The 25,205-nt window shown below is 38.2% G+C and overlaps 1 protein-coding gene across 3 annotated transcripts in view; it reads right to left on the bottom strand.

Annotated features, from left to right (window-relative positions):
• klhl5 (kelch-like family member 5) overlaps positions 1-25,205 on the bottom strand; it is a 75,008-nt gene that overhangs the window by 28,704 nt on the left and 21,099 nt on the right. For 2 of the 3 annotated variants that reach the window (XM_065254562.2, XM_065254561.2), the window contains exons 3-5: positions 10,431-10,613; positions 1,090-1,226; positions 321-517 (exon numbers count right to left, since the gene is read on the bottom strand). In XM_065254562.2, the coding sequence (XP_065110634.1) occupies positions 321-517; positions 1,090-1,226; positions 10,431-10,573 (477 nt within the window). In that variant the 5' untranslated portion in view covers positions 10,574-10,613. Of the gene's footprint in view, positions 1-320; positions 518-1,089; positions 1,227-10,430; positions 10,614-23,542; positions 23,881-25,205 lie in introns of those variants that run through there. The other variant, XM_065254559.2, reaches the window with a different exon arrangement.

The following is a 25,205-nucleotide window of genomic DNA, read 5'->3' on the forward strand; positions in this document are numbered from 1 at the left end:
GTTTTAGTTCAAGCATATCATATTGGCTTATGCACAATAGTGGCACTATAATTCACTTCCAAGGTTTTGGCTCGGTGAACTGCAGCAGATAAATCCTTTAAAATGTGTTGTTTTGGGAGGAAAGGTAAACACAGGAGGAATGAAAGGTAAACGATAAAAGTAGAAAAAGGAGGTTAAGACTGGGTGTTCACAGATCATAAAAAGACAAAGGGGTTTAGTGTTCTCAAAACTTACGTTTTGGAACTCTTTTTTGGCTTTGCCAGCATATCGTTTGTGCTAATTAGGAGAGTGCATAACACTGTGTGTGTGCAGAGCCTCACCATTGTGTAGTTATGTGCAACCTTATGGAGATCAAAACAGCCCTGGGCATCTGCGAAAGAGCGAATGCCCAGACAGTTGGAAGGATGAAGCTGTTTCATTAGGTAACTGCAACAGGCCTGAACCACTGCAGACAGCTGCAAAAGGCAAGACGCAGACAGCAAACTCTCTATAGTGTCCTCCCTCAACTCCAGACGCCCTACAGAAAGAAAGAAAATTTGCAAAAATTGCTAAGAATAAAACTAAATGCACAGATAGCATTCGTCTTTGCACACATGTCTAAGTTGAGGTAGCACCAGATTTAAAGGGGACATTTCACAAAAATAAATCTTTAGTTTTCCCAGAGTACATATGTGAAGTTTTATCATATAAATAATTTATTATAGCATGTTAAAATTGTCAATTTTTAGGTGTGTGCAAAAATGTGCCGTTTTGGGGGTGTCATTTAAATGCAAATGAGTTCATCTCTGCACTAAATGGCAGTGCTGTTGTTGGACAGTGCAGGTTAAGTGGTGGTATTATCCCCTTCTGACATCACCAGGGGAGCCAAATTTCAATGACCTATTGTTAAACATGCATGTTGAGAACGGTTTACCAAAACTAAGATACTGGGTTGATCTTATTCACATTTTCTAGGTTGATAAAAGCACTGGGGACCCAATTATAGCACTTAAACATGGAAAAAGTCAAATTTTCATGGTATGTCCCCTTTAATTATGTGCAAAATGCAAATCAGATCTTCCCCATTATTTTATTTTCTTTTTTCATTACCTGTGTAAGCATACTGCACCAAAACCCATAATGCATCTGGGTCCACACCCTCCATTTTGACCTCCTCTTGTTTGGCCTCTCGGACATCACTGGTGAACATGGCCGCAAAGTAATCAGACACTGATGAGAGAACCAGTCTGAGACAGAGAGAGAGAGAGAACATAATTTAAGCCGGCATGTCTTCTGGATCACTAAAGAGACACATTTGTATTCCAGGTAAGGCATCAGAAAAAGTTAGGAAAGATAGAGAGCGAGATTACAGTAAGAGACAGGATTTGTGGATCTGTTCACTGAAGCATGGTAAAATGAGGATTTCCTATTCAAATCCAGCTCTGCTGACAAAGATATTCACATACACACGCTTGGTCAAAGCTCGAGGCTTTAAGTCTATTACCATACACTTATAGACAAAATGCTAAGTTCTGTTTAAGATAACTGTTTGCATGTTTATTTGCCATATTGATCGTCATTCATTTATTGCCATCTCTGTTTGGATCATAAAACTGCAGTTTACTTGACGTGTTTTCAAAAACATTTGACATTTCTTTATTTAAATTTCTTTTAGTAGATGTATATAGTGTTAACACCACAAGTTTAATTTCTCCTACTTTGTCCAGTGGAAAAAATTGTGTATACTGTATGAATAAATAATAATTTAGGACAAGTAACGAGATAATAAAAGAGAGGGAGAGAGGAAGAGGTAGAGAGATAAGTGAGACTGAAGTGAAAGTACATTAACCAATGTGAAATCCGCTTAGCAGCGGAGTAACACTCAGCAGTTACCTTCCATCACTCCCCTTATGTTCATTTATCACACAACAGATTGATTTAAAAGCTCTTTACCACGCTGTGTACACACATACACACACACACACACACATCAATCTAGCTCAAAAAGTTCTCTGCTTTTTACTCTTATTAGAGTTTCACTGGATGACTGATTCAGCTTCTTTGACTCTTTCACTGTTTATGTGTGTGCGTGTGTGTGAGAGAGCGAGAGAGAGAGAGAGAGAGAGAGAGAGAGAGAGAGAGAGAGAGAGAGAGAGAGAGAGAGAGAGAGAGAGCGAGAGAGCGAGAGAGAGAGATTTTAGGTAAGCATTTTAGGTTACTGCTGTATAAATGTTTGTGTGTGTATGTTTGAGTCTTAAAACAAGGTTTAAGGCTCAAGGGTTTAAGTGAGGGTTAAACAAACAGCGGAACCATTGAGTACAACAGCTTAATATGCATACTAATTTATTTCTCTACGAAAATCGAAAAATCTTCCTGTAGCTTAATTGTTAGGGCATTGCGCTAGCAATGTAAAGGTCATGAGTTCAACACAAGGGAACCCACATAAAGTAATGACTAGAAAAAGCAGAAAAAACAAAGTTGCTTTAGATAAAAGTGTCTGCCGAATGAAATAAATATAGCGTAAATAAGCTAGAGCTAGAGTATAGTGAGCCCCATTTTTAACAAAAAAGCAAGGATCCTTGTATTGTGTGATATTCATCAGAATAGTACACGGCTACGCGCAACAGATTTGTGGCTGTGTCCAAATACTCACACTTGCCGTCATGGTCACACGAGAGCGTGTGTACGCCACAGGTAGTGCCCATGTTATAAAACTGGCACAATGCAGTGCCTTTAACCCACACCTAACCCACACTCTCTCGAGTTTCAGAGAGGATGTAAATCGTGAGACTTTTGCCCAAACCACGCAAGATGACACGGAAACTTAGAATTGTACGTTTAAATGGATATTTAAAATATTACATATCTTGGTTGTTAAATGGAAAGTGTTGCATTTGATTGGTGCAAAAATTGTTATGCATTTTGTAAAACATCTGCAACTGCTTTTATCACATAATTAGAAACAACATTAATTGTGATGTTTATTCAGGGACTACTGAGTAACAATAAACTTTAATTAAGCTGCGTGCACAAAATGAAGAGTTTTTACAGGTGCAAAGAATTTTGTTTCTGAAAGTGTAGATTATAATCCTTAAATCCGACAAATGTTCATTTCAGAATGTTTGTGTGTTCAATTTATTTAAAGAAAAACATGAAAAGTATATATTTTAAGTAGCCTAAATAAAAATTCATGCGTTTTGGTGCAAATTCCTGTCACTACCTGGACTGATATTTTTACACTTGTCCCATCGGGTCAATAATTGTACATGCAGTCATAAAATCTTTACGCCAAATAGGCCCTGTCCCAAATGGCACACTCCGGACTTGTGGACTTCCTCAAAGTCCACACTTTGATGACATCATGTTGTGCAGTCCTTAGGAACCCTTGACGTGAGTCCAAAGGGTGCACCTATGTTGTATTTTGGGACAGATTTGAGCATCATGCCGGAAATAGGAAGAGAAGTTGCCCATCAGTGTGAACTCATCCCTTCCTTCATCTGATTGGTCTGATTTCCCTTTCGCAAGGACTTCTGGGTTGGAGTGCAGGCTTCACCAAAGAACACATCAAGGGTTCAAAAGGGGCGCTTGGGAGCGTAAAAATGACAGATGGGACACCCTACGGACTCGTAGACTAAGCGAGCATGCGCAATTTAAGGCTACGAGACCGCAAGTCCACATGAAGTGTGCCATTCGGGACAGGGCTTCTACTTGCTCTTACGCAAAGACATCTGGGTTGGTAAAGTGCGTGAAGCCTTCCACAGTGCAGGCTTTGCCAAAGACCGCATCAAGGGTGCAGAGGGGGCGCTGATGAGCACACTTAGAGCCAGGGGCGTTGCTAGACATAAAGCTCTACTGGGGCACAGGCCCCCAATTTTTTGCTCTTTTTTTTTTTGAAAGCCTGCTGTGTGCGAGAAGTGTGCCACACTTCTATACAATGTCATTTGCTTAACCCACTATTCTAGTGCAACAGTAACTGCGGAAGATACTTATATACAAGTGTAATCTTCATCATACCTAACATTATTAACATGTTTGAAAGCATAAATGGCATAACATGTTTGGAAATAATGACAGCAGAGAAATATTTTCTACATTATACAATGATAGCAATGATTAATAACTTATTTTTACAAGAATATTTTAAGAAACCAGTCATTTTATGACTGCTATACTAAATAATCTCAGTCATAGATGCTAACTGTTTATAGTGTCCTAGAGTTAAATATTAGTAAACTAAATATTAATTTCATATCTCAAAATACAGAACAGTATAACACATACATCTGTTGATTTTCTCAGCAACGATGCAATTCTATAGACTTGATAAGAGGTTTTCCTGAGATTTTTCCTCTAATGTTTGAGACCTGACAGGGTCAGGATGTAGTTTGTCTTAACTCCCTTAAACTCATAATCTATCCTTTCTGCTTCCCTTTCCCTGCTTTGCACAAAACATTTCTTATGTCCATCTACAGAAGCCAATAATGATCGAGTCAAAATAAGATTAGAATTATTATTTAGAAACTTACTTTAGTTTCTTAATGCTTTCATAAGCACTCGCGTGGCGTCACCTTTTGAATGCGGTTGTGCGCGGTGAACGCAAACGCGCGCGTCCATGGATACATGCGTACACGCGTCAATTCGACTGCTTTGTCGCAGCCTAAATTGGGTAACTACTTTGCATAAACATCCTTTTTGCCGCGATTGTCTTTGTAAAGGAATATACTAGTTAACTGCTAAAATTTAAACTTGAGATTTACACCGGGGCACAAAAGATTTACACTGGGGCACGTGCCCCAGTAAAAGGGGTCTAGCGACGCCCCTGCTTAGAGCGTAAACACGACAGATGGGACACTCTACAGACCAAACGTGCCGCACAAGCCCTGAAAAGTGAAGCCAAAACATCTCGATCGCCCCCCAGTGACTGGTCCCAGTATAGGTCATAAACCCTGCCTCCCCATGTTATTCAATGGGACTTGAGACCAACTAAACAATTTAATTACACTTCAATTATCTTTTTTCCGAAGCTGGTTTTTGTCATTTATTGTAGTTTTTATCACGCGGATGTAAATTCAAAGGTGTGTTTATTATTTAATGATATAAAAACTGTGGTGTCACTTCATGATTGTGATATGGACATTCTGCGAGAGTGAGGGCAGGGCCTTGATTTCGCGGCTTTGCTTCCTGCTCACTACTGCGAAGAACTGGTCCTGAAATCGCTACTACGCAAACTCAAAACCCAAGATGTCAGCGCCGTATCGGGACACTGGCGGCTTCACTTTTCACCAAAGGACGAGAGCGAACAGGCGTCGTCCATCTTTTTTCACAGTCTATGCTACATACTCGTAGTGAGCACATGCAATTTAAGGCCACAAGACCAAAAGTCCACATGAAGTGCACCATTTGGGACAGGGCCAGACCCAAGCGTCACACCGGAAATAGTAAAGCAAGTTGCTCATCGGTGTAAATCGTAGACTACGCAAACAGGAGACCGAAAGTTCACATGAAGTGCGCCAAGTGTGGGTATTTGGACGCACCCTTTGTAACCTCGAGCACTTTGTATGCCTAGGTTCCACATGCACATATAAGATAACGTAGTACAGTATGTAATCCAAAAGATACACTGCATTTTGTCACAATGCACATACGCCGAACGTCTGTTTACACATACGAGTTAAATAAACTATACTTTAAAAGGCTGTGTGTTCGCATACGTTTGCGTACATGTAAAAACAGACTACTCCGGGTTTACATTGTGAGTAACTGCGATAAACTTTGTGTCTGGGCTAGGGCTGCATGATAAATCGCATGCGATATCATGCGCATCTCGTCAGCTGGGCCATATTGCATACATATCGCAGGCGATACATCGGCGATAATTAATGCGGAAATGCCCCGATTGTCAGTGAACTACAGCTCTGTGATGGCGATTAACTACTAATCAAGGAACCGGCATTACTGACTAAATGCGCATGACAATCACAAGCTCATTTATCATGCAGCCCTAGTCGGGGCCAAGGGTTATATATCATTTACTCAAAAATGTTAAGGGACAACAGAAAACACCCAGTAGCATATTACCATTACTCAGGAGAGGCATGTCAAAGCAATATTGTAAGTAAGTCTTCTTGTTACAAACAGTAAGAAAAAGTATGAAAGTTGCCAGTGTTGTGTGTGTGTGTGTGTGTGTGTGTGTGTGTGTGTGTGTGTGTGTGTGTGTGTGTGTGTGTGTGTGTGTGTGTGTGTGTGTGTATTCATGCATCATTATAAATAAAACACCAGCAAGGCCTTCAGCTGCCGGAGGCAGTCGTACAATCAGCAGAACTCAACAAAGAGGGTGAAATGAAAAAAGGGAGGATGAATAGACAAGAGAACAAAAGAGAAACAGGATGCCAAGGTGCTGCTATAAAATTACACAAGCTCTTCAAATTAAAACAAGTATAAAAAGCATTCTTCATCTCTGGGATTGCTTAATTTATGAGGAACTTTTTCATTTACTTAAATTATTAAAGGGAAAGTTCACCCAAAAATGGAAATAATGTCATTAATGACTTACCCTCATGTCGTTCCAAACTCGTAAGACCTCCGTTCATCTTCGGAACACAGTTTTTAGAGGTTTTATATTTAGTCCGAGAGCTTGTTGACCCTTCATTGAAAATCTACGTACGGTATACTGTTCATGTCGCGAAAGGTGATAAAAACATCATCAAAGTAGTCCATGTGACATCAGTGGGTCAGTTTGAATGTGTTGAAGCATCAAAAATACATTTTGGTCCAAAAATAACGACTTTATTCAGCATTGTCTTCTTAACCGCGTCTAAAGGTGTGAGACTAAAGTCAAGTGACTGCAGTGACACGGATGAAGTACGACGTGGCTGACGTGTTATCTGGTGCGCCCCAGCTGTTTTATTTTTATTTTTTTGTGCGCCCGGTCTTCGTTTACAGTCTGAGCAGTCTGAAGGAGTTAAAAAAAAAAAAAAACTTTGCGAACATGTCTGAGAATAACACGTCGAGAAGACAATGCTGAAGAAAGTCGTCATTTTTTTTTATTTTCGGACCAAAATGTATTTTCGATGCTTCAACACATTCTAACTGACCCACTGATGTCACATGGACTACTTTGATGATGTTTTTATTACCTTTCTGGACATGGACAGTATACCGTACGTAGATTTTCAATGAAGGTTCAACAAGCTCTTAGACTAAATATAAAACATCTAAACTGTGTTCCGAAGATGAACGGAGGTCTTACTAGTTTGGAATGAGGGTGAGTCATTAATGACATTATTTTAATTTTGGGTGAATTATCCCTTTAATCAACTCTGATTTTAAAGCTTGATTTGAGCCACATCATGGATAGATTATTCTTTGTAAAGAGTCTGAGAGACTACACGGACATGCTCTGATGTATTTGAAGTCCACTTAAACTGTTTGGTAAAACCAAAGACTAAAGATATTAGGAAAGACCTCACAGTCCTATTACCAGTGCCGGTCTTTCCTATACGCAAAGTACGCAATTTGCATAGGGCCCCGCACCACTAGAGGGCCCCCTTGATCTCAGAATTATTTAAAACCATTATATCAAAGAAAAATTATTATTATGTTTAATGAAAACAAGACGCTATAATTTAAATAATTTGCAAACTTCCGAATTTGTGCGGGTTTTTAAAAATACTTAATGATTTCTTAAATCACTGATATGTACTCGGACAACATGCAGGCAGTTTCTCAATCCAAAGGCTGCTGCCTTCAGAGGTCACATTTGTAGGCTGCATATGTGTCATAAAAACGTATTTTAGAATATTAACAATTATAATGTTGACTATTATTCTTAGTTAATGGTTAATTGTTATATTATGCTTATGACTTGCAAATGAAATGCTTATTTAACTTAAATAAATCAGGCTTGATGACGTATGCAGCGCGCATATGCGACATGATCCGGAGGTTGCAGCCTTCAAATTTAGAAACGGCCGCGTGCATGACGCAGAAGAGTGATTTGGTAACGATGCGCATATTATATGCCCACCATTGATTTAAAACAAAGACAAAGCTATCCGTCTGGAGCAGAATAAAGGGAAAAAAACGTGAAGCAAGGGAACAAGATAAAGGATTTGCGCGAGCAGATTAAGTCAATGTAAAGACACGCGTCCTAGCATGGGGCGATTCAAATGACGCGAATTGGGTGACGCAATTGCCGCGAAAACACGCGCTTTTTCCTTTGAACTTCAAGAACGCGCTCTCGTGCAGGATAATTTGACGAGAGAGAGAGAGAGAGAGAGAGAGAGAGAGAGAGAGAGAGAGAGAGGTAAGAATGGTGCCCACGTCGAGAAAACTTAATAGAAGACTTGAAATTTGTAAAGGATTAAAGTATATGTCACTCGTTTAATTACAGTATGTTAACTGGATAACACTGGATATAACTCATTGTATAGATAATAAAATAATGTATTTTGATTACACAAATCAAACCTAACTATATGATTGTAGCTGCTGACCAGCATAGGGAATCTCTATGGCTAATTTCTAAGACATGTTGCTGATACAGTACTGTGTGTTGTACCTTATCTTGTTAATTGAGTCTTTTTGGGCATCTTATGCCTAGAATTATTCAAGGAGATTGATTCTTTTAACTTCCTTTAAAGTTTGATCAGTTGTGCATAATGACATGTGCAACAAATGGATATAGGGTGTCAAACTGATAGATTTGCAATATTTAAAATCAGACACTATTTTTAAAATATTTGGGGTCAACCTCTGTGACAGCTTTAAAGGGACACTTCACCCATTTGCATTAAGCTTTGTATAGATAGAACTCCAGTCATGTTTTTGAATGGTCGTGCATCATTTCCTCAGTTGCCGCTGAGACTGGAGAAATACAGATTTCAGTGTTGCACATCCTTCTTTCAATGATGTAAAAATCATCATTTTGCATCATTGAAAGAAGGAAGTGCAATGTCTTTGTTGAGGGAATGAGACTACAAACACCCCTTTTCTCTGTCAAATAGGCACCAAATTCTAAATGTATGTTACATTTCGACTACAAATATAACACTTTCAATAAAGATTAATGTTTCTACGGGTGAAATGCTCTTTTAAAGCTGAAACTTATCAAATCCTATCAGAGGTCCAGAATGTCATTGAAACACACCAGTGGCTTTGCTGTCATCAGTATTAAACATGTTACCCCTCGAAGTACCCCTCCCCACAGAGCCCCCCCCCAACATAACAAATCCCAATTTAACCCCTGTGTATTAACAGTATGTATTTATATGTAATTTAATTTGATTCATTACATTCATTTAGATCAGGTTAATTTTTTAGTGCTTCTCACAACACATTTTAAATCAAAACAACTTATCAGCAAATACATGTTTCATGTTATAATCAGCAAGTTTATCAGTCAGGGTTTCAAAGTAATGTGCATATGGGAATATTATACAGCTATAAGATAATACACTATGTGGTTAGTTAACAACTAACTAACAGCAACATTGACTGGGTTTTACCCAGATAGCACAGGTACGTCTGTGAGATGTCTGGTAAAGATCTGGAGATCTGGAATACATCTGGTGTGTAAAAACATCTTATAAAGGAAAAGAGCTGCTTTACATACATTCTAAATCAAAAACGTCTTGCAGACATCTTCAATATGTCTATATGACATCTTTTAGGAGACGTCTCACAGACGTATTGCAGATGAGAAAACAATTTAAATAAGACATCTTGCAGATGTAAACGCAGACATCAAATAGACGTCTCCGAGATGTATGTGTGCTATGCTATAAGGGTCTGAATGCACTGACAGAGGGCCCCTCACAAAGCTTTGCTTAGGGCCCCCCAGCATCTAGGACCGGCACTGCCTATTACTATAAATTGTGAAACTGCAATGCTTCATATCCACGCTATGGCGAAGAAAGTCCCATCTTTTAGTTAAAAGAACCAATTGTTACACATGAAAAACAATTCTCTGGAGGAGGGGTATGTGCTGTAGCTCAAGCAACCTTGAAAAAGTGGGCGTTTTAGCACAACTAGAGTTGTAAAAACTAAATTTATGGTACAGTTAATGTCAGGTTTAATTGTAGGTTTGAAATACATTGTATTACCCCAGAAAGCATTTTTACAGATAGTGGTACTGTGTAAGTAAAAAGGACTGTCAATTGTAAGACTAAAATACCTGCCCGGAGGCGCTGCAAACATGGCCAGCAAGTGCAATGAATTTCTTTAAAGGGACCTTTTTAGGACATAAAACTATCAAGCATTTTTATTCGTGTTGTCTTCATGATGATTTCTGTTTATCTTGCAGCATCCATTTAGAGCTTCAGCTTAGTTTTTATGTTATAAGTGTTCATTTGCTATCATTTTCACTTTTTGTAATAACATTAGCAAATTAAACCAAAGCTTACGTTTGAATGTGCAAACCACTGCAAAGCTTTGTAATGTGTTTTTGTTACCTGTGTGCTGGTATTCTGCGTTCCCCAGCAAGAAGGACAACATCACACAGCTTCCTGGTCCTCAGGTAGGTCTCCATGCGTCTGAAGGTGTGTTCAGCGTGACTGTGTGCCTGGAAGTGTTCATCTGATACACAGGGCTCCATCGACGCACATGAGGACAACGTCGCAGTGCTGTTGGATGTCCTGAAAACACATGTGCACATCATATTAGAAAATACGAAAATGTGCAAATTTAAACACAACTGGGTAGATATGACCTAAATTAAGGAATATCTGTGTGCTAAACAGGGCTGAACAATATAGTAATAGTAAAAAAAAAAATTTTAAGTGATTCATTATGGATGCTATAATTCAGCCACATCATTTCAAAATGTACACAGAGTTCTCCATTTGACATTTTTATGTATTTAAAAAAAAAAGGGAAATATTGCTGTCTGTATTACTGAATGTATTTCTATAATAATAATTGGATTTCTTCATTACATTTTAGAATAATGGCTTTGCTATAGTGGTTTGGTTATAAATAGTTTCTCTGATTAACAATTTTAAAGGGATAGTTCACTCAAAAATGAAAACTTTTTTTGTTTTAAAGCTGTTTAAATTTCTATGTGCTAATCACAAAGGAAAGGTATTTGCCATCAGCAAGGAAGCAGGAGCACCATTAACTTTTATAGTATTTTTTTATTTTTACTATGGAAGTCAAGGGGGTTCAAAAATGTTTGGTTACAAATGAAGAGTTTGGTTCCAAAACGCGATAAATGCCATTTAAAAAAATATTGTAACCGCAAAAAAGTATTGTATCTAGTCAGTATTTAAAAGTAAATTAATCTTTTTTAAGTTCAGCGACGACGTCCCAAGGATGACAGCAGTGTTCTTAATATGACAAATTAAGTGTTTTACTTAATGCCATTAATGTTTTTTTAATCAGTGTATACCACTAGTCAACTAAGTAAGGGATAATGTAGAGGCATAAGAAAAAAACTGGACATGAATATGAATTTGTAACATTTTATTGGCATATTTGTTTTAAATTAAAATTTTTATTCTTCCGCGAAACTTTGCACAGATGCATAAAATGATCGTAATACCTTATTAAGATCCTCTGCTTCATACTTGTCTGTCTCCATTTTTTTTCCTTTAACCAGTCTTTGAGAAGTTTTAATGCCCATTCTGTATTTTTTTGTGTGTTGGCTTCGTAGCTGTCATGCTCTATTTTGTCAAGTTCAGTCTCAGTAAGCTGTCTGTGTCTTGTCGTGGTTGTCGAGTGTTTGTCACAAGATGGCGCCAAACAGACAGTAATCTTTATTGGCGCGGAGCGATTTTACTCGTGCAAGTAGTCCGGCTATGCGTTATTATTTTGGAGCGGTTATTATTTGAAAAGAACGAACCTGCAAATGTCTCAACTGACCAATCAGAATCAAGCATTCCAGAGAGCCGTGTAATAAATAAATATAATATGGCAAAGATGAATGCACATTTATATATTGATTTAATAGATTTATAGCATTTTGAAAAAAAATTGTCATGGATTTATTGCATTTTGCAGAAAATCAGTTTTTATAATAAATCTTTGAAAATCAAATCATGGATTTTTATGTTAAATGTTAATATAACCTTAAAGGACAAGTTCGGTATTTTACACTTAAAGCCCTGTTTTCAGATTGTGCTGATGAAATAGAACGGTTTTGACTGAAATTTTGACATATAATGCTGGCCCAAAAATTTCGGGTGTTTGTTCTATCACCTCCCACCTCTACAATGGGTGCATAGGTGCACTGGAACAATCCTTCCTAAAATGCATTAAACTTTCGTTTACAAAGACGTGAAAATTTACCGAGTGGTCAGGGGTGTTCACTGATATGCTCACACAAAAATCGCTGCAAAAGATACTTTCCAACAGGTTTTATCGTAGTTTTTGTCCAACTCCATTGACTTATATTGGAAGTGCTATGAGGTACGGTATTACTCTGCGCCGGGAACGTTGTTTGTATTCTTGCAATTGGTAAAGGTGGATTATCGCCACCAACTGGGCTGGAATGTCTATTATTCAAGCTCTCAACGGAAGAATATACGGGTGTGAGGCGTTTGGAAAAATAGATCCACAAGTTTACAATGAATGGTAAAACACTGTTGGAAAGCATCTTTTGCAGCGATTTTTGTGTGCGCATATCAGTGAACACCCCTGACCACTCGGTGAGTTTCACGTCTTTGTAAACGAAAGTTTCATGCATTTTAGGAAGGATTGTTCCAGTGCACCTATGCACCCATTGTAGAGGTGGGAGGTGAAACAACAAACACCCCAAATTCTCAGGCCAGCATCATATGTCCAAATATATTTTTGGGTGAACTATCCCTTTAAGATGGTTCACACAGAATAATATATTTAATATCTGTAGCTACTGTATATCCTAAATCCAAAAGCTAAACTGATAACGGAAATGTCACTGATAATCAAAATTATTTTAAAAGTGGCACAAGCTTTCCTAGCAAAATTAAAGCGGCGCACACTCACAATTATCAACACATGCGCACGATCAATGAATGTATAAATATAAAGGGCTTTAGAGAGCTGTTAGTAATTAGCTTTGATGATGAAGCTGGCCATGAAATATACAAAGCAATTTAGCTGGTTCCCAAACGGCTGTCGTCTTCACTCTCTCTCTCTCCCTCGCTTTATCGCCGGCTTCCTGTCATTCCTGTCTCTCTTTCTCCCTCACCGCAAATTGCCTTTCCAATCCCCGTATTTCCCCTGTTCACACTTATCTTCTCTCTCTCTGCCTTTCTTAATGGTGCTATTGTGAACACATCCCTATAGTACAACACTTTTGTCTACGATCACAGGATGGGCTTTTGACTCATCCAGGATCCCTGAAAATGAATAGTGCTCGCTGTAATTAATCACAATAGTCAGCAAGTGAGCCTGCGGAGAAGGTGATAGTTAACTTAAACTGTTTTGTTATTAAGATGAATACGAACTGTAGGATGAAAATAAAATGCATTGAGCGGTGTTTAAAACTCAGATGTCAAAATGTTTAAGCCCTATACAAGCTTTGAATCCAGCTATTTGCTAGTGGACTCTTTACTTGAAAATGGATCAAAAAGATTGATGAGTCGTGCTGCACAACAAAACAATTCTGCCCAATGAATTACTCCCTAAAATGCTCCTCCCCCAATACCATCCACAACTGATTAGCAAGAAGCAAAATTATTGTTTATGGTATTCACATAACTACAACCTTACAGACGTTTTCATAGTTGCGGTTACGCGCCTGAACCAAAGATCACAACTGTGCAGAGAGGTTTGGAAACCAGGATTCATTTTAGCATCCTCGATATCAAGAACACATCCGGGTATTTTCATGCGTCCTCTGTACTTGTGTTCTTAAGAATTGGAATTGAACTTCAACGGTTAATGATGACGGAAAGCGAGAACACAAGGACGCAAGATCGATGAAGAACGCATATTGAGAAACAGCCAATCTCCTGAACTCCAAACTGAATGTCAGAATGGAAAAGAAAGGTGATTTAAGCAATTTTGAGCGTAGCATGGTTGTTGGTGCTAGACGGGTCGGTTTAGTATTTCACAATTTGCTCAGTCACTGGGATTTTCATGCACAACCATTTCTAGGGTTTACAAAGAATAGTGTGAAAGGGAAAAACATCCAGTATGCGGCAGTCATGTGGGCAAAAATGCCTTGTTGATGCTAGAGGTCAGAGGAGAATGGGCCGACTGATTCAAGCTGATAGAAGAGCAACTTTGACTGAAATAACCACTCGTTACAACCGAGGTATGCAGCAAAGCATTTGTGAAGCCACAACACGCACAACTTGAGGTGGATGGGCTACAACAGCATAAGACCCCACCGGGTACCACTCATCTCCACTACAAATAGGAACAAGCTCACCAAAATTGGACAGTTGAAGACTGAAAAAATGTTGCCTGGTCTGATGAGTCTCGATTTCTGTTGAGACATTCAGATGGTAGAGTCAGAATTTGGCGTAAACAGAATGAGAACATGGATCCATCATGCCTTGTTACCACTGTGCAGGCTGGTGGTGTAATGGTGTGGGGGAGGTTTTCTTGGCACACTTTATGCCCCTTAGTGCCAATTGGGCATCGTTTAAATGCCACGGCCTACCTGAGCATTGTTTCTGACCATGTCCATCCCTTAATGACCACCATGTAACCATCCTCTGATGGCTACTTCCAGCAGGATATGCACCATGTCACAAAGCTTAAATCATTTCAAATTGGTTTCTTGAACATGACAATGAGTTCACTGTACTAAAATGGCCCCCACAGTCACCAGATCTCAACCCAATAGAGCATCTTTGAGATGTGGTGGAACGGGAGCTTCGTGCCCTGGATGTGCATCCCACAAATCTCCATCAATTGCAAGATGCTATCCTATCAATATGGGCCAATATTTCTAAAGAATGCTTTCGGCACCTTGTTGATTCAATGCCAGGAATTAAGGCAGTTCTGAAGGTGAAAGGGTGTCAAACACAGTAAGTTTGTATGGTGTTCCTAATAATCCTTTAGGTGGGTGTATATGTAGAAAACAGTAAAACACACACACAAAAAAAAGATTTTTGCTAAATTTTCACAGGCAGGGTCACATTTAAGCCACAATCTCTCATCCATTCAGATCATGATCAAATGAAAATCCATTCAATTCAAGTTGATAATCAAAGTGAATATGGAGCTTATTCACTTAGACATTCACACAGCTTTCAATTACACCATTTGAAGAGAAGACAGATGGTAAGGTGATAAGAATGAGTGTGAATTCATTTGAGCTTTAAGGTTGCAATCTCATAAAAGCAATTAAAGACTAATTCAAACAAGTGTTAAGAGAAAGAGTGAAAGAGAGAGAGAGAGTTGTGCAAATGTGCATAAAGAAGACTATTGTGGAATTGACAGCGGATGTTTGTAACTCTCAAATCTCATAAGCACGTTCAAAATAGTCACCAAACATTATTGGTCCCGTAACTCAACACCTCATTTTTAGAAGTGCAAATTATTAAAATAATTATATTGGACAGTGATACAAAGGTTTATATGTAAATCTGTTCCTTACACAAATAAAGCTTTAGAAGACATTACCTTGCTTGTGAAATCCAGGTTATAAAGTCTCATAATCTATGAGATTAGAAGCATCAAAGTTTGAATTTTAAAAAAGGGGACATTTTTTTAGATGTAAAATACATTTTTGGTGTCCCCCAGAGTACATATATGTGAAGTTTTAGCTCAAAATACTATATAGATAATTTATTAAAGCATGTTAAAATTGCCACTTTGTAGGTGTGAGCAAAAATGTGCTGTTTTGGGCAAATGAGTTGATGAAATGCAAACACTGATTACCATGATGGTGGTTTGTTGAAATTAAAACTTAATTGTGCTGTCAATTATTTTCTCTCACTCTCTCAGGGCTCTATCTTACACCCGGCGCAATGCAGCGCAATGCGCGACGCAAGTGTCTTTCGCTAGTTTCCACCCTAATTTTCACGTTTAGCGCCGCGTTGTTTAAATAGCAAATGCATTTGCGCCCCCTTTTGCGCCCATGGGCGTTCTGGTCTAAAAACGAGGTGTGTTCAGGCACATTGTTGGCGCGTTGCTATTTTGAGGCAACTAAAATAGACTACGCCATTGACCAACAAAAACCTGGTCTAAAGTCTAAAGTCAATGGCGCAATGTGTTTTATGTTATTTAAAGAGCGCATTAGTAAAATGCGCCTATAAACGGGAGGACAACGCAGGTTTGCTTATCACAAAGTACATGAATGCGCAGCAGCACAAAAATGCTTTTAAATATGAAAGATTAAAGGATTGAATGTAAAAGATTATTATTGAGTCTCTTGGACATAAATGAGGACTAATTGTGAGACGTTAGAAGGCGCAAAGAGTTGCTTCAGCTGCTGCCTGGTAAGTAAATAAATGCTTTGCTTTAAACAAATGCATCTGTTTTTAAATGTTTTTTTAATGCTACCTCACGGATTTATTGTATATGATGACTCTGTACCTGTGGATATGGTGAGATGAGAAACATTTTTAAGAAATGCTTAAAAAAACTCTTTGCTAAAAAACCGCTGTCCAAAGTGCTGAAACGTGAGGAGAGCCGTTTGTAAATTCTTTATCTCCTGTTTGTTACAAATAAAGTATTTTTAGAGTACAAACCTTATCTTACATACTTGTAAATTATGTTTTGATGATATTGGATAGCCATACATTTAAAGCAATTACAAGCCTGCTTTTTACTTCCATGACTAAAAGAAAACGGGTTTTAAAGGTTTTGATAAAAAAATAACAATTTCAATACAAGTGAAAAACAACACAATTATTTAACATTAATCTTAAACTGGGGATCTTCTTCCTCCGCTTAGTTTTTCAGTTTACAAAGTTCGTCATCTAAATAGGGATTAGACATAGCGCCAGCGCAACTTGCCTTTAAAGGGGATGAGAGCTGAGTCTCTCATTGGTTTACTGCATGTTACGCCCAAAATACTCCCATTACAACAGGACCAACCCTTTTCGACCATGCGCTCGGCGCACAAACCATTTTTCCCGTCGTTAAATTAGCAAAAGTGGATTCGTACACGCCCATTTAGACGTTGCGCTGTGCGCTTTAGACAATGCGCTTAGATCGTTAAAATAGGGCCCTCATTCTCTCTCTCATTCTCTCTCTCTCTCTCTCTGCTCTAAATGGCAGTGCCATAGTTGGACAGTACAGATTAAGGGGCGGTATTATTATAATACGATCCCCTATTGACATCACAAGAGGAGCCACATCTCAATGACCTATATTTTCTCAGGCTTTCAGAGAATGGTTTACCAAAACTAAGTTACTGGGTTGTTCTTTATCACATTTTCTATGTTGATAGAAGCACTGGGGAACCAATTATAACACTAAAACATGGAAAAAGTCAGATTTTCATGATATTTCCCTTTTAATCATTGATTTTACTTTAATTTCAATCTTTGACATGACCTTGAATCAGTATTAAAGATATTTAGCTCATATTTTCACAGAATGTTCTTTCCATTATGTAGGATGATTTTATAAGCAAGTATGAGATCACACATTTTCACTTTTTGGAGAAAAGTTTCTTTTTGAAAAGAGGGAAAATCACAACTGTTTGGTGAGATAAACTGTAGAGATTTCCTCTTCAGTGCTTTAATATTAAGTTATTGGTAGCGGGTTTCCACCCTTTGGCTCTGAGTGCCAAAATGACTCAGTCTCATATGACATTAGAGGCTGGAGGCAACATTAAACACACACGCTTGCCTCTCAAACACAGCATGCACAAGAGCAAACTCACAATTCTCCAAACACGACCAGCATAAGTAAACATTACACACGGCTACACACAATCACAGAGGAGAAAAGCAGCAAGTTATCTGAAAAGGGCCAGATAAACACCTGCCAGTTCTTGAACATCCCCAGCGGGCAATCGTCCCTTCATACAGCATTTGCACTGTTTTTCTCCCTCGCTCAGTTTCCTTTATCTAAGACTATCCTTCCTCTTTATATTTTACATTGACTATTTCTGCTGTCTTTTCCTCATACCCTCCTTGAACTTTCCCACTCTTGAGAATCCCTCAGTCTTCCGTAGCCTCCGGGTCTCTTCCTTTAATCACCTTATTATTGCACTCTCTACGCCATTGTTGGTTTCCAGTCACCTTCACGTTTAACTGCTCTCTCTACCTCTGTTTCCCTCTCTCATTTTATGAGTCTTCTGATCAGTCTTTGGGAGTAACAAACTAAGCCAAAAGCACACTGTACAGTTTTTCAGCTATTTACGACTGTTGCCTTTCAGACTGTGATATAATCCCAGTGAGATCTTTAGGTAAAAGCCACAGCACGCTGTGCAAAAACAGCATTTTATGCCAGACCCTACAATATACAAAGCCACGATTTGGTTCACAACATTATGTCCATATGGATGGTTGATTTAGGTTCAAAATACATAGTGCAAAAAGCGCATATTAGTACCTCAAAGGTACATTTTAGTACCTCATACTGGTACCAAATGTACAAATGTACTTAAATGGAACATATTCGGATCTTTTCAAATGGTACTGCCCCACTGACAGCTTGGGGACAATTTTTCTGACATTGCAGCACTGATTCTGCATTATATTCTTAATTTCAATCAGTCCAAACACTTTGACATTCAGTACTTAAATATGCCAATTTTAAATTCATACATGATCACTGAGCTGAGGTTAAAGTGAAGTAAGGAGGTTTTCAGGTCTTGATTAAGAGCTAAGCCTCTGCAGGCCAAGTCAAGCAAATGTATCAGATTCAGAGGGATTTTGTATTTTAGGAAAGTCTGTTAAACATTAACTATACACAATCTTTTATCAAACAGCATCTTACAAGACTCTACATCTCATTTTACAATAGACTTACATAAAGACACATACATCTTTCGACAACTTTATGCACAGGAGGGATCTGGCACAAATAGGGTTGCAAAATTCAGGAATTTTCAAGGCTAGAAACTTTCCATGGTAATTATTGGGAATATATGGGAATTAACGGGAATATATAATTTGAAAAAAAATTCAGATTTGCCTATAACAGGGAACTTAAATGTCAAAAAGTTTTTATTAATACAAGATTTAATGCAATTTCAATTGAATTTCTACCCTGCACACTCTTCATTCACATGCACACAGCTTACTGAAGGGCCATTGAGGCCACACCCCCTGCATGTACTTGCATTCTTTCATAACATGCACAGATAATTTCTTGCACACAAAATAATGTCAAAATGTCCATCTTTGCATGTATTCACTTAATTAATTACATACATTTGTTGAAAACTTCCTTGTGCTGTGTTAGCTAGTGTGCAACAACATTATCCATTGTTAAGACAAATACAAACTGAGAAAACATTTAGGTGAGATAATATAAAAAAGTAGTGTCTAAACTCACTCCTCCTGAAATTAAAAAAATCCTTTGTTTATACCTTAAGGGGCATTCCCCTCCATTTTCCAGACCTTGAGTACCACAGAAGCCATACTTGCTGTATTTTAACTAGCAAATACCAAAATGGGTTTATACAGTAGCTAGCTAGCTAGCCAATAAGATACCTAAATGTAAACTAGCACTATTATAATAACTATAATAATGTTTATTATGCTTTTGAGTTACTTAAAATTAATTAAAGTTACAATAAAATCAGTCAAGACATCCTTTTTAAAATTTGTATTACCTTGCATGCATGTCTGCTTATGAGTTATGACCAAACAAAATGTTTATTTATTTGTATATGATATAGTTTATATAAATTTCCCTAAATTTCCAAATAATTCCCATAAATTTTCACATAAATCCCATAAATTCCTGTTAAGTTTCCAATTTGGAATATTTCAGAAATTTCCCAAATTAAGTTTCCATGAAAAGTTTCCGGAAACCTTCTACCCCTTTGCAACCCTAGGCACAAAGAACACGTTCAATTTAATCAGAATTTGTTCAAAATGGGTAAAAAAAATTGTGATATAAGGAAGATAAAAAGTAGGAAGAAAGGGAAGAAGAGAAAGACACTGTCATGTGGCCAATTAAAGACAAGCTGTCCAAATTATCACCTCAATTCCCAGTGACCTTATCACAAATTTATAAAGAACAAGTTAAAACCTGTCTGATATGTCTTATATAATGTGTATAAAAACAGCCTTATTAAATCCTTGTAGGTTTATTCTGCTCTTGTTGCTGTCAGGGAATTACTGTTTGGGGAATATTGTTCAAGTCCAGTCTGCTCAAGCTCTCTTGACAAAAAACATTCATATATACAGCAGTGTTTCCAGGTTATCCAGTTTTTCATAAGTAATAAAAAAAATCTGACACCCTACACAGTGTTAAGTCTGGAGTATACTTTGTTTTACGCATTTGCAAGCACACATGCATAGTCAAACACACAGCCTTGAAAGGCACAGTTTATTCGATTCATGCAATTGCAATACCTCCACTGGCCTAAATACTACATATTTTCTGAACATACGTGACCTACATGTAAAAAGTGCGCGTTGTGGTTACAAAAATTAGGCGGTGCATTTACAGTACAGTACACACATACTAATATGCATCACGAGTATGCGTACTGAACTTTACTTCAGGCTTTTATAATGTTTTACTGTACACTGCTATATTATCATCGTGTTTACCTTTGTAATATCTACAGTACATTATACTTGTATGATTAGATAAAAATTAAACTAAACAACAGAGGGCTGTTACACTGTCAAAACATTTTTTTTCACAATGTCTCCTAGGAATAGGACCGACACCTATTTTTCACGCCACACGCAAGCGTCTTGGAAGCGTCAGGTCAGTTTATCAATAGGAAACATACATACAGTAGGCTAGCAGCAGCAGCGCTGTGTCAGAAACGCTTCTGGTAAGCAAGGGCATAGAAAACGCCACGCAGCTGACATGCGAAAGACACGCAACAGACATGCCTTGGGACCATTTTTTTTAACATTTTCTTTCACAGTGTATATAAAATGAGTAGAAATTTTTCATCTGTTTTTATATAATATGCAACTTTAGGATTTGATGCCAAAAGTAAAAAAACATACTACACAACTAAAAACAACCAAAATATACAAAAGCTATAAATTAAAGACCAAAAAAACATTTCTCTCTAATTTCAGAATGTAGAATTTAACCACAAAATAAAGGATTGCATCCAAACACTCTATTGCTCTATAGTTGCCTGTTGAATATGGTACAGTATGTGTGTTTGTGTAACCATATAATTGGATGTGTGAATAAAAGAGAGAGAGAGAGAGAGAGAGAGAGAGAGAGAGAGAGAGAGAGAGAGAGAAAGAGAGAGAGAGAGACTCCTGGTTAATATGCTCAGAAGATATCAGATGTTTTGCCCCATTATCTACAAATCATAATTGGAGTTTTCAGTCATCCAGACAGTTCTCCTTCTCCTCTTTCTCCACCATTACTCTCTTTTCCATTCTTTTAAGTCATAGACAGCCTCAAGGGTCTGAAGGCCTATGAACTTATACATGAATGCTTAAATACTGTTTATGCTTTTACTGTAAAAAAAAAAAAAAACTTTAAGACAAAGGTGCAAGTCATAGCACAGAGTTTATGTATATATGTGGTTTGTGAATATACTTCTCACTAATATACATTCAGTAGACACATTCAAATATACCGCAGTTTATTAATGGTGTAATTTTCCCACCAGTAAAAGTCTTTTGAGTATTTGTATGTGTTTTTGTGGTTATTTCGTCATGAAGCAGAATTGGGTGAGCAAAAGTCTTAGGTTGAATCAACCGTCTCCAAGGTGACAAGTGACTAAGTGCTTTTTAGAGCTACACCACACTGACAGACCCACATCCTTCTCACTCATGAACACAAAGCAGCAGTTACTTCTTTTGTCAAAGTTTTTAACTCCAGGTCAATATCCAAAGCCCATCCACCTCCCCATCAAAGTTTGCACTTGCTTTCCAGGCTTTGAGATGAAACAGTGACTTTTAACATAAGATGCATCAAACAAGTGTGTTCAGATAGCTGTTAAGCATTTGCATTTATGCATCTGGCAGAACCTTTTATCCAAAGCAACTTACAGTACATTGAAGATATAAATTTTATCACTAAGTGCATTCCTTGGAAATTGAACCAACATCCGTTGCACCGCTAATGGAGTCTCTGGTCTGTTTTGATATTATACCAGAAAAATAACAACTTTGGGTACACTTGACACTGTATATTTGGTTTATGTGCCTACATTTAGCTGGATTGTGCATTTTACATATGCAAATTATGTATCTGTAAGCGGGGACTGTACTGACTCAGAGTATAATTTTGCAAGGGTGGGCGGGTGTGTAAATCACCTTGAAGTACTGGGATGGAAAATCAGCCCATGTAAACCTTTATGTGGCAAACAAAAATTTTAGAGGCAGAGCTTACAGTGCTTTACGCATTGTATATCTTGATTTTTGTAGCTGTTTTCAGCATTTTAATTAAGTTAATTTTGCAATAGGGAGTGCACATCTCTGGCCTGAAGCACTGAGTGTTTTTTATAACATTCAAAGTCTGTGCTCCCAAGCACAATGATGACTTCATTACTAATCCATCATCAATGTAATGCACGTTAATGGTCCAAAATGCAATCACATGTCAGTAAAAATTTACCATATGATCGCGTTTAAAGGGCTATCAGTGGAGACAATCAAAAAGAGATACAATTTCTAGAGTGCAAGTTTTTTTTTTTTTTTACTAAATAATGATTTGCCAGACTTTAGCAAACTGGCTATATACAAATATACACTATGACATGTATGCAGAGTGTTTTGTCTATTCTTTGTTACAATTTTTCAATCTCTCATAGCCTACAGTATTTAAATTCAAAGCACTTTATTATGCTAAACTTGGTAGCGTATTGCGTTTGCAACGTAAAGACACATACTAAAAATGTATTGAGTACACTGAACACTGATTTGGATAAAAGCGTTTGCCAAATGCATTCAAATGTAAATGTGTATACAGTACATAACAAACCCGATGTATCATAATCACCCCATTTCACCTAAGTGGGCTCATACATCACACGCGAGACGGATAACCGCTTCACGTGTCATTATGAAGAAGCAAAAAGCGCGTAAATTTAATCGTCCTGTCACGCGTAATGCATTGGTAACGCCACACCCCGCTGGTTTGGGTACGATTATTAAACTGCGTTTTTTCCTTTTTCTGTTATTTTGTTTTTGAAATATGTTTTCTGTAAAGCTGATTTGCAACCATGCAAATCGTTGAATTTGACTTAAATTAAAAACATACTAAAAGATAATGTATTCAATAAAGTAACAGAAAATATGCAAGTCTATACATTTACATTAATGGATAAAATACATAACAAAGTGTTACGAGTGACCAAAAGTAACGTCCTTGAAAATAAAAACACTCAGGTCTTAAATCCAATCAATTATTTTAATATATGTGCGGTTTACTACACAGAAATAAATGTCACCTTTATCCTAATAGAGAGCAGCTGGCTATACATCTGTTGTGAAGTGGTACCAGTAAGGTACAAGCTTCCTGCTGTGTTGGACTAAAGTAGCACTACACCAGTAACGCTTTCTTATACCTGCAGGAGCTGGAGTCAGACTCCACGTTGTGATTGTTGTTTTCTTCATCTCCCGGACCCGGAGCTTCTGGCACACGCGTGGACGGCGGCGGCTGCTGCTGCTGAGGCGGCTCCAGGTTCTCGCTGGAGCGTGAATGAGCCGGGAAGACCCACGGCGGCGGCGGAGGGCTCCGGCACTCCTGCTGGCTCATGGACCGAGGGCACGCGGAGGCGCCCACTGCCGCTGTCGAGAGCCCGTTGCCGGGAACCGCATCTCCAAACTTTCGATTGTTGTTGATGTTAGAGGAAGAGTTGACGTTACTTGGGCTGGCACCGGCGCTACCGCAGCCACCGAGGGAGGGCTGGTCGCCACTGGATGAGGAACCCCCCGTTCCCCGGCTGTTGCTGAAGTGATCTCCCGTAGGCTGATTACCGGGAGGAGACGTGGGGTGACCGAACCATCGCCATCGGATACGCAAGATCTGTTTCACGTCAAAGTCCTTCCTGGGATTCGACACATACCCGTGACTCCGGTAACGGGAGACGCGGGGACGGAACGATGAGCCTCGTGATCCGTGATTGTCTTGGTAACGGAACACGCGAGCGCTGCTGGCGAAGACCACGGAGACGAGTGAGGGGGAGAGGGAAACACACATCTCTCTCTCTCTCTCTCTCTCTCTCTCTCTCTCTCTCTCTCTCTCTCTCTCTCTCTCTCTCTCTCATAAGCTATGCAGTAAAACCTGTGTTCATTGTCAGTAAAGTGATCACGTGCAAGAATAGGATATTTAGGATATTCAAGACCAGATGTTAAATATAGAAAAATAACATTTCCAAAGCATAATACTACATTACATGAGGTGCTTCTACATGGACTGGTAAATCAATAATGTTCCCTGGTTAAAAACAATTCAATTCTTAAGGTTTTTATTACAAATTATCACCAAATACCAAAAATTGTATACAATCAGCTGTGTGCATCATTTATCAAAATATCTTCTTTTGTGTTCATCAGAAAAATAAATGTATACAAATTAGGACAACATGAGGATGAGAAAATGAGGATCGAAGTTTCATTATTGGGTGAATTATCCCTTTAAAGATTCAAGATTGTTATTTGTCACGTACACAGTTATACGCATACTGTATACAACCGGTAGTGAAATGTAAGTCTGGTATGCTCTTTCAGACTGTGCTAAATGACAAAACCACCCCCAAACACCACCTAAAATATATTGCAGCATCACCTACAGTATGAACACCCACTCTTAAGTCTTAAATGAATCTACATTTTAACCAGAGAACCACCAAAAAGGATTCCATGCCAAACCCCCTACACTGGTGTTTGAAGCATGCCCACAAACCTCTAAAATTAGCAGTTGACGATCTTTTGACCTTTCTACTTAAAACTCACTTAGTCAATAGAAACACACACCAGACGACCGCTCTGCAGAATCAATAATATACAGGAAAGCTCAATATCCCTTATACACACATTTTCAATACCACAACAGTACACTTCCATGGGAAATAGACAAGCAGTGTAAAAAGATAATAATGAAAGGAGAATAAAAGCAAAATAAGACATAAATAAACTGAGCTGAAGTGTTAAACAGACGAGTTAAAAAGCTCCAAATAGACTAACAACATCAACAACAATGTAAACAGTGTAAAAGTAGATGTCGAT

Source organism: Paramisgurnus dabryanus, chromosome 4 (assembly GCF_030506205.2).
Source record: "Paramisgurnus dabryanus chromosome 4, PD_genome_1.1, whole genome shotgun sequence".
Classification (NCBI taxonomy): domain Eukaryota; kingdom Metazoa; phylum Chordata; class Actinopteri; order Cypriniformes; family Cobitidae; genus Paramisgurnus; species Paramisgurnus dabryanus.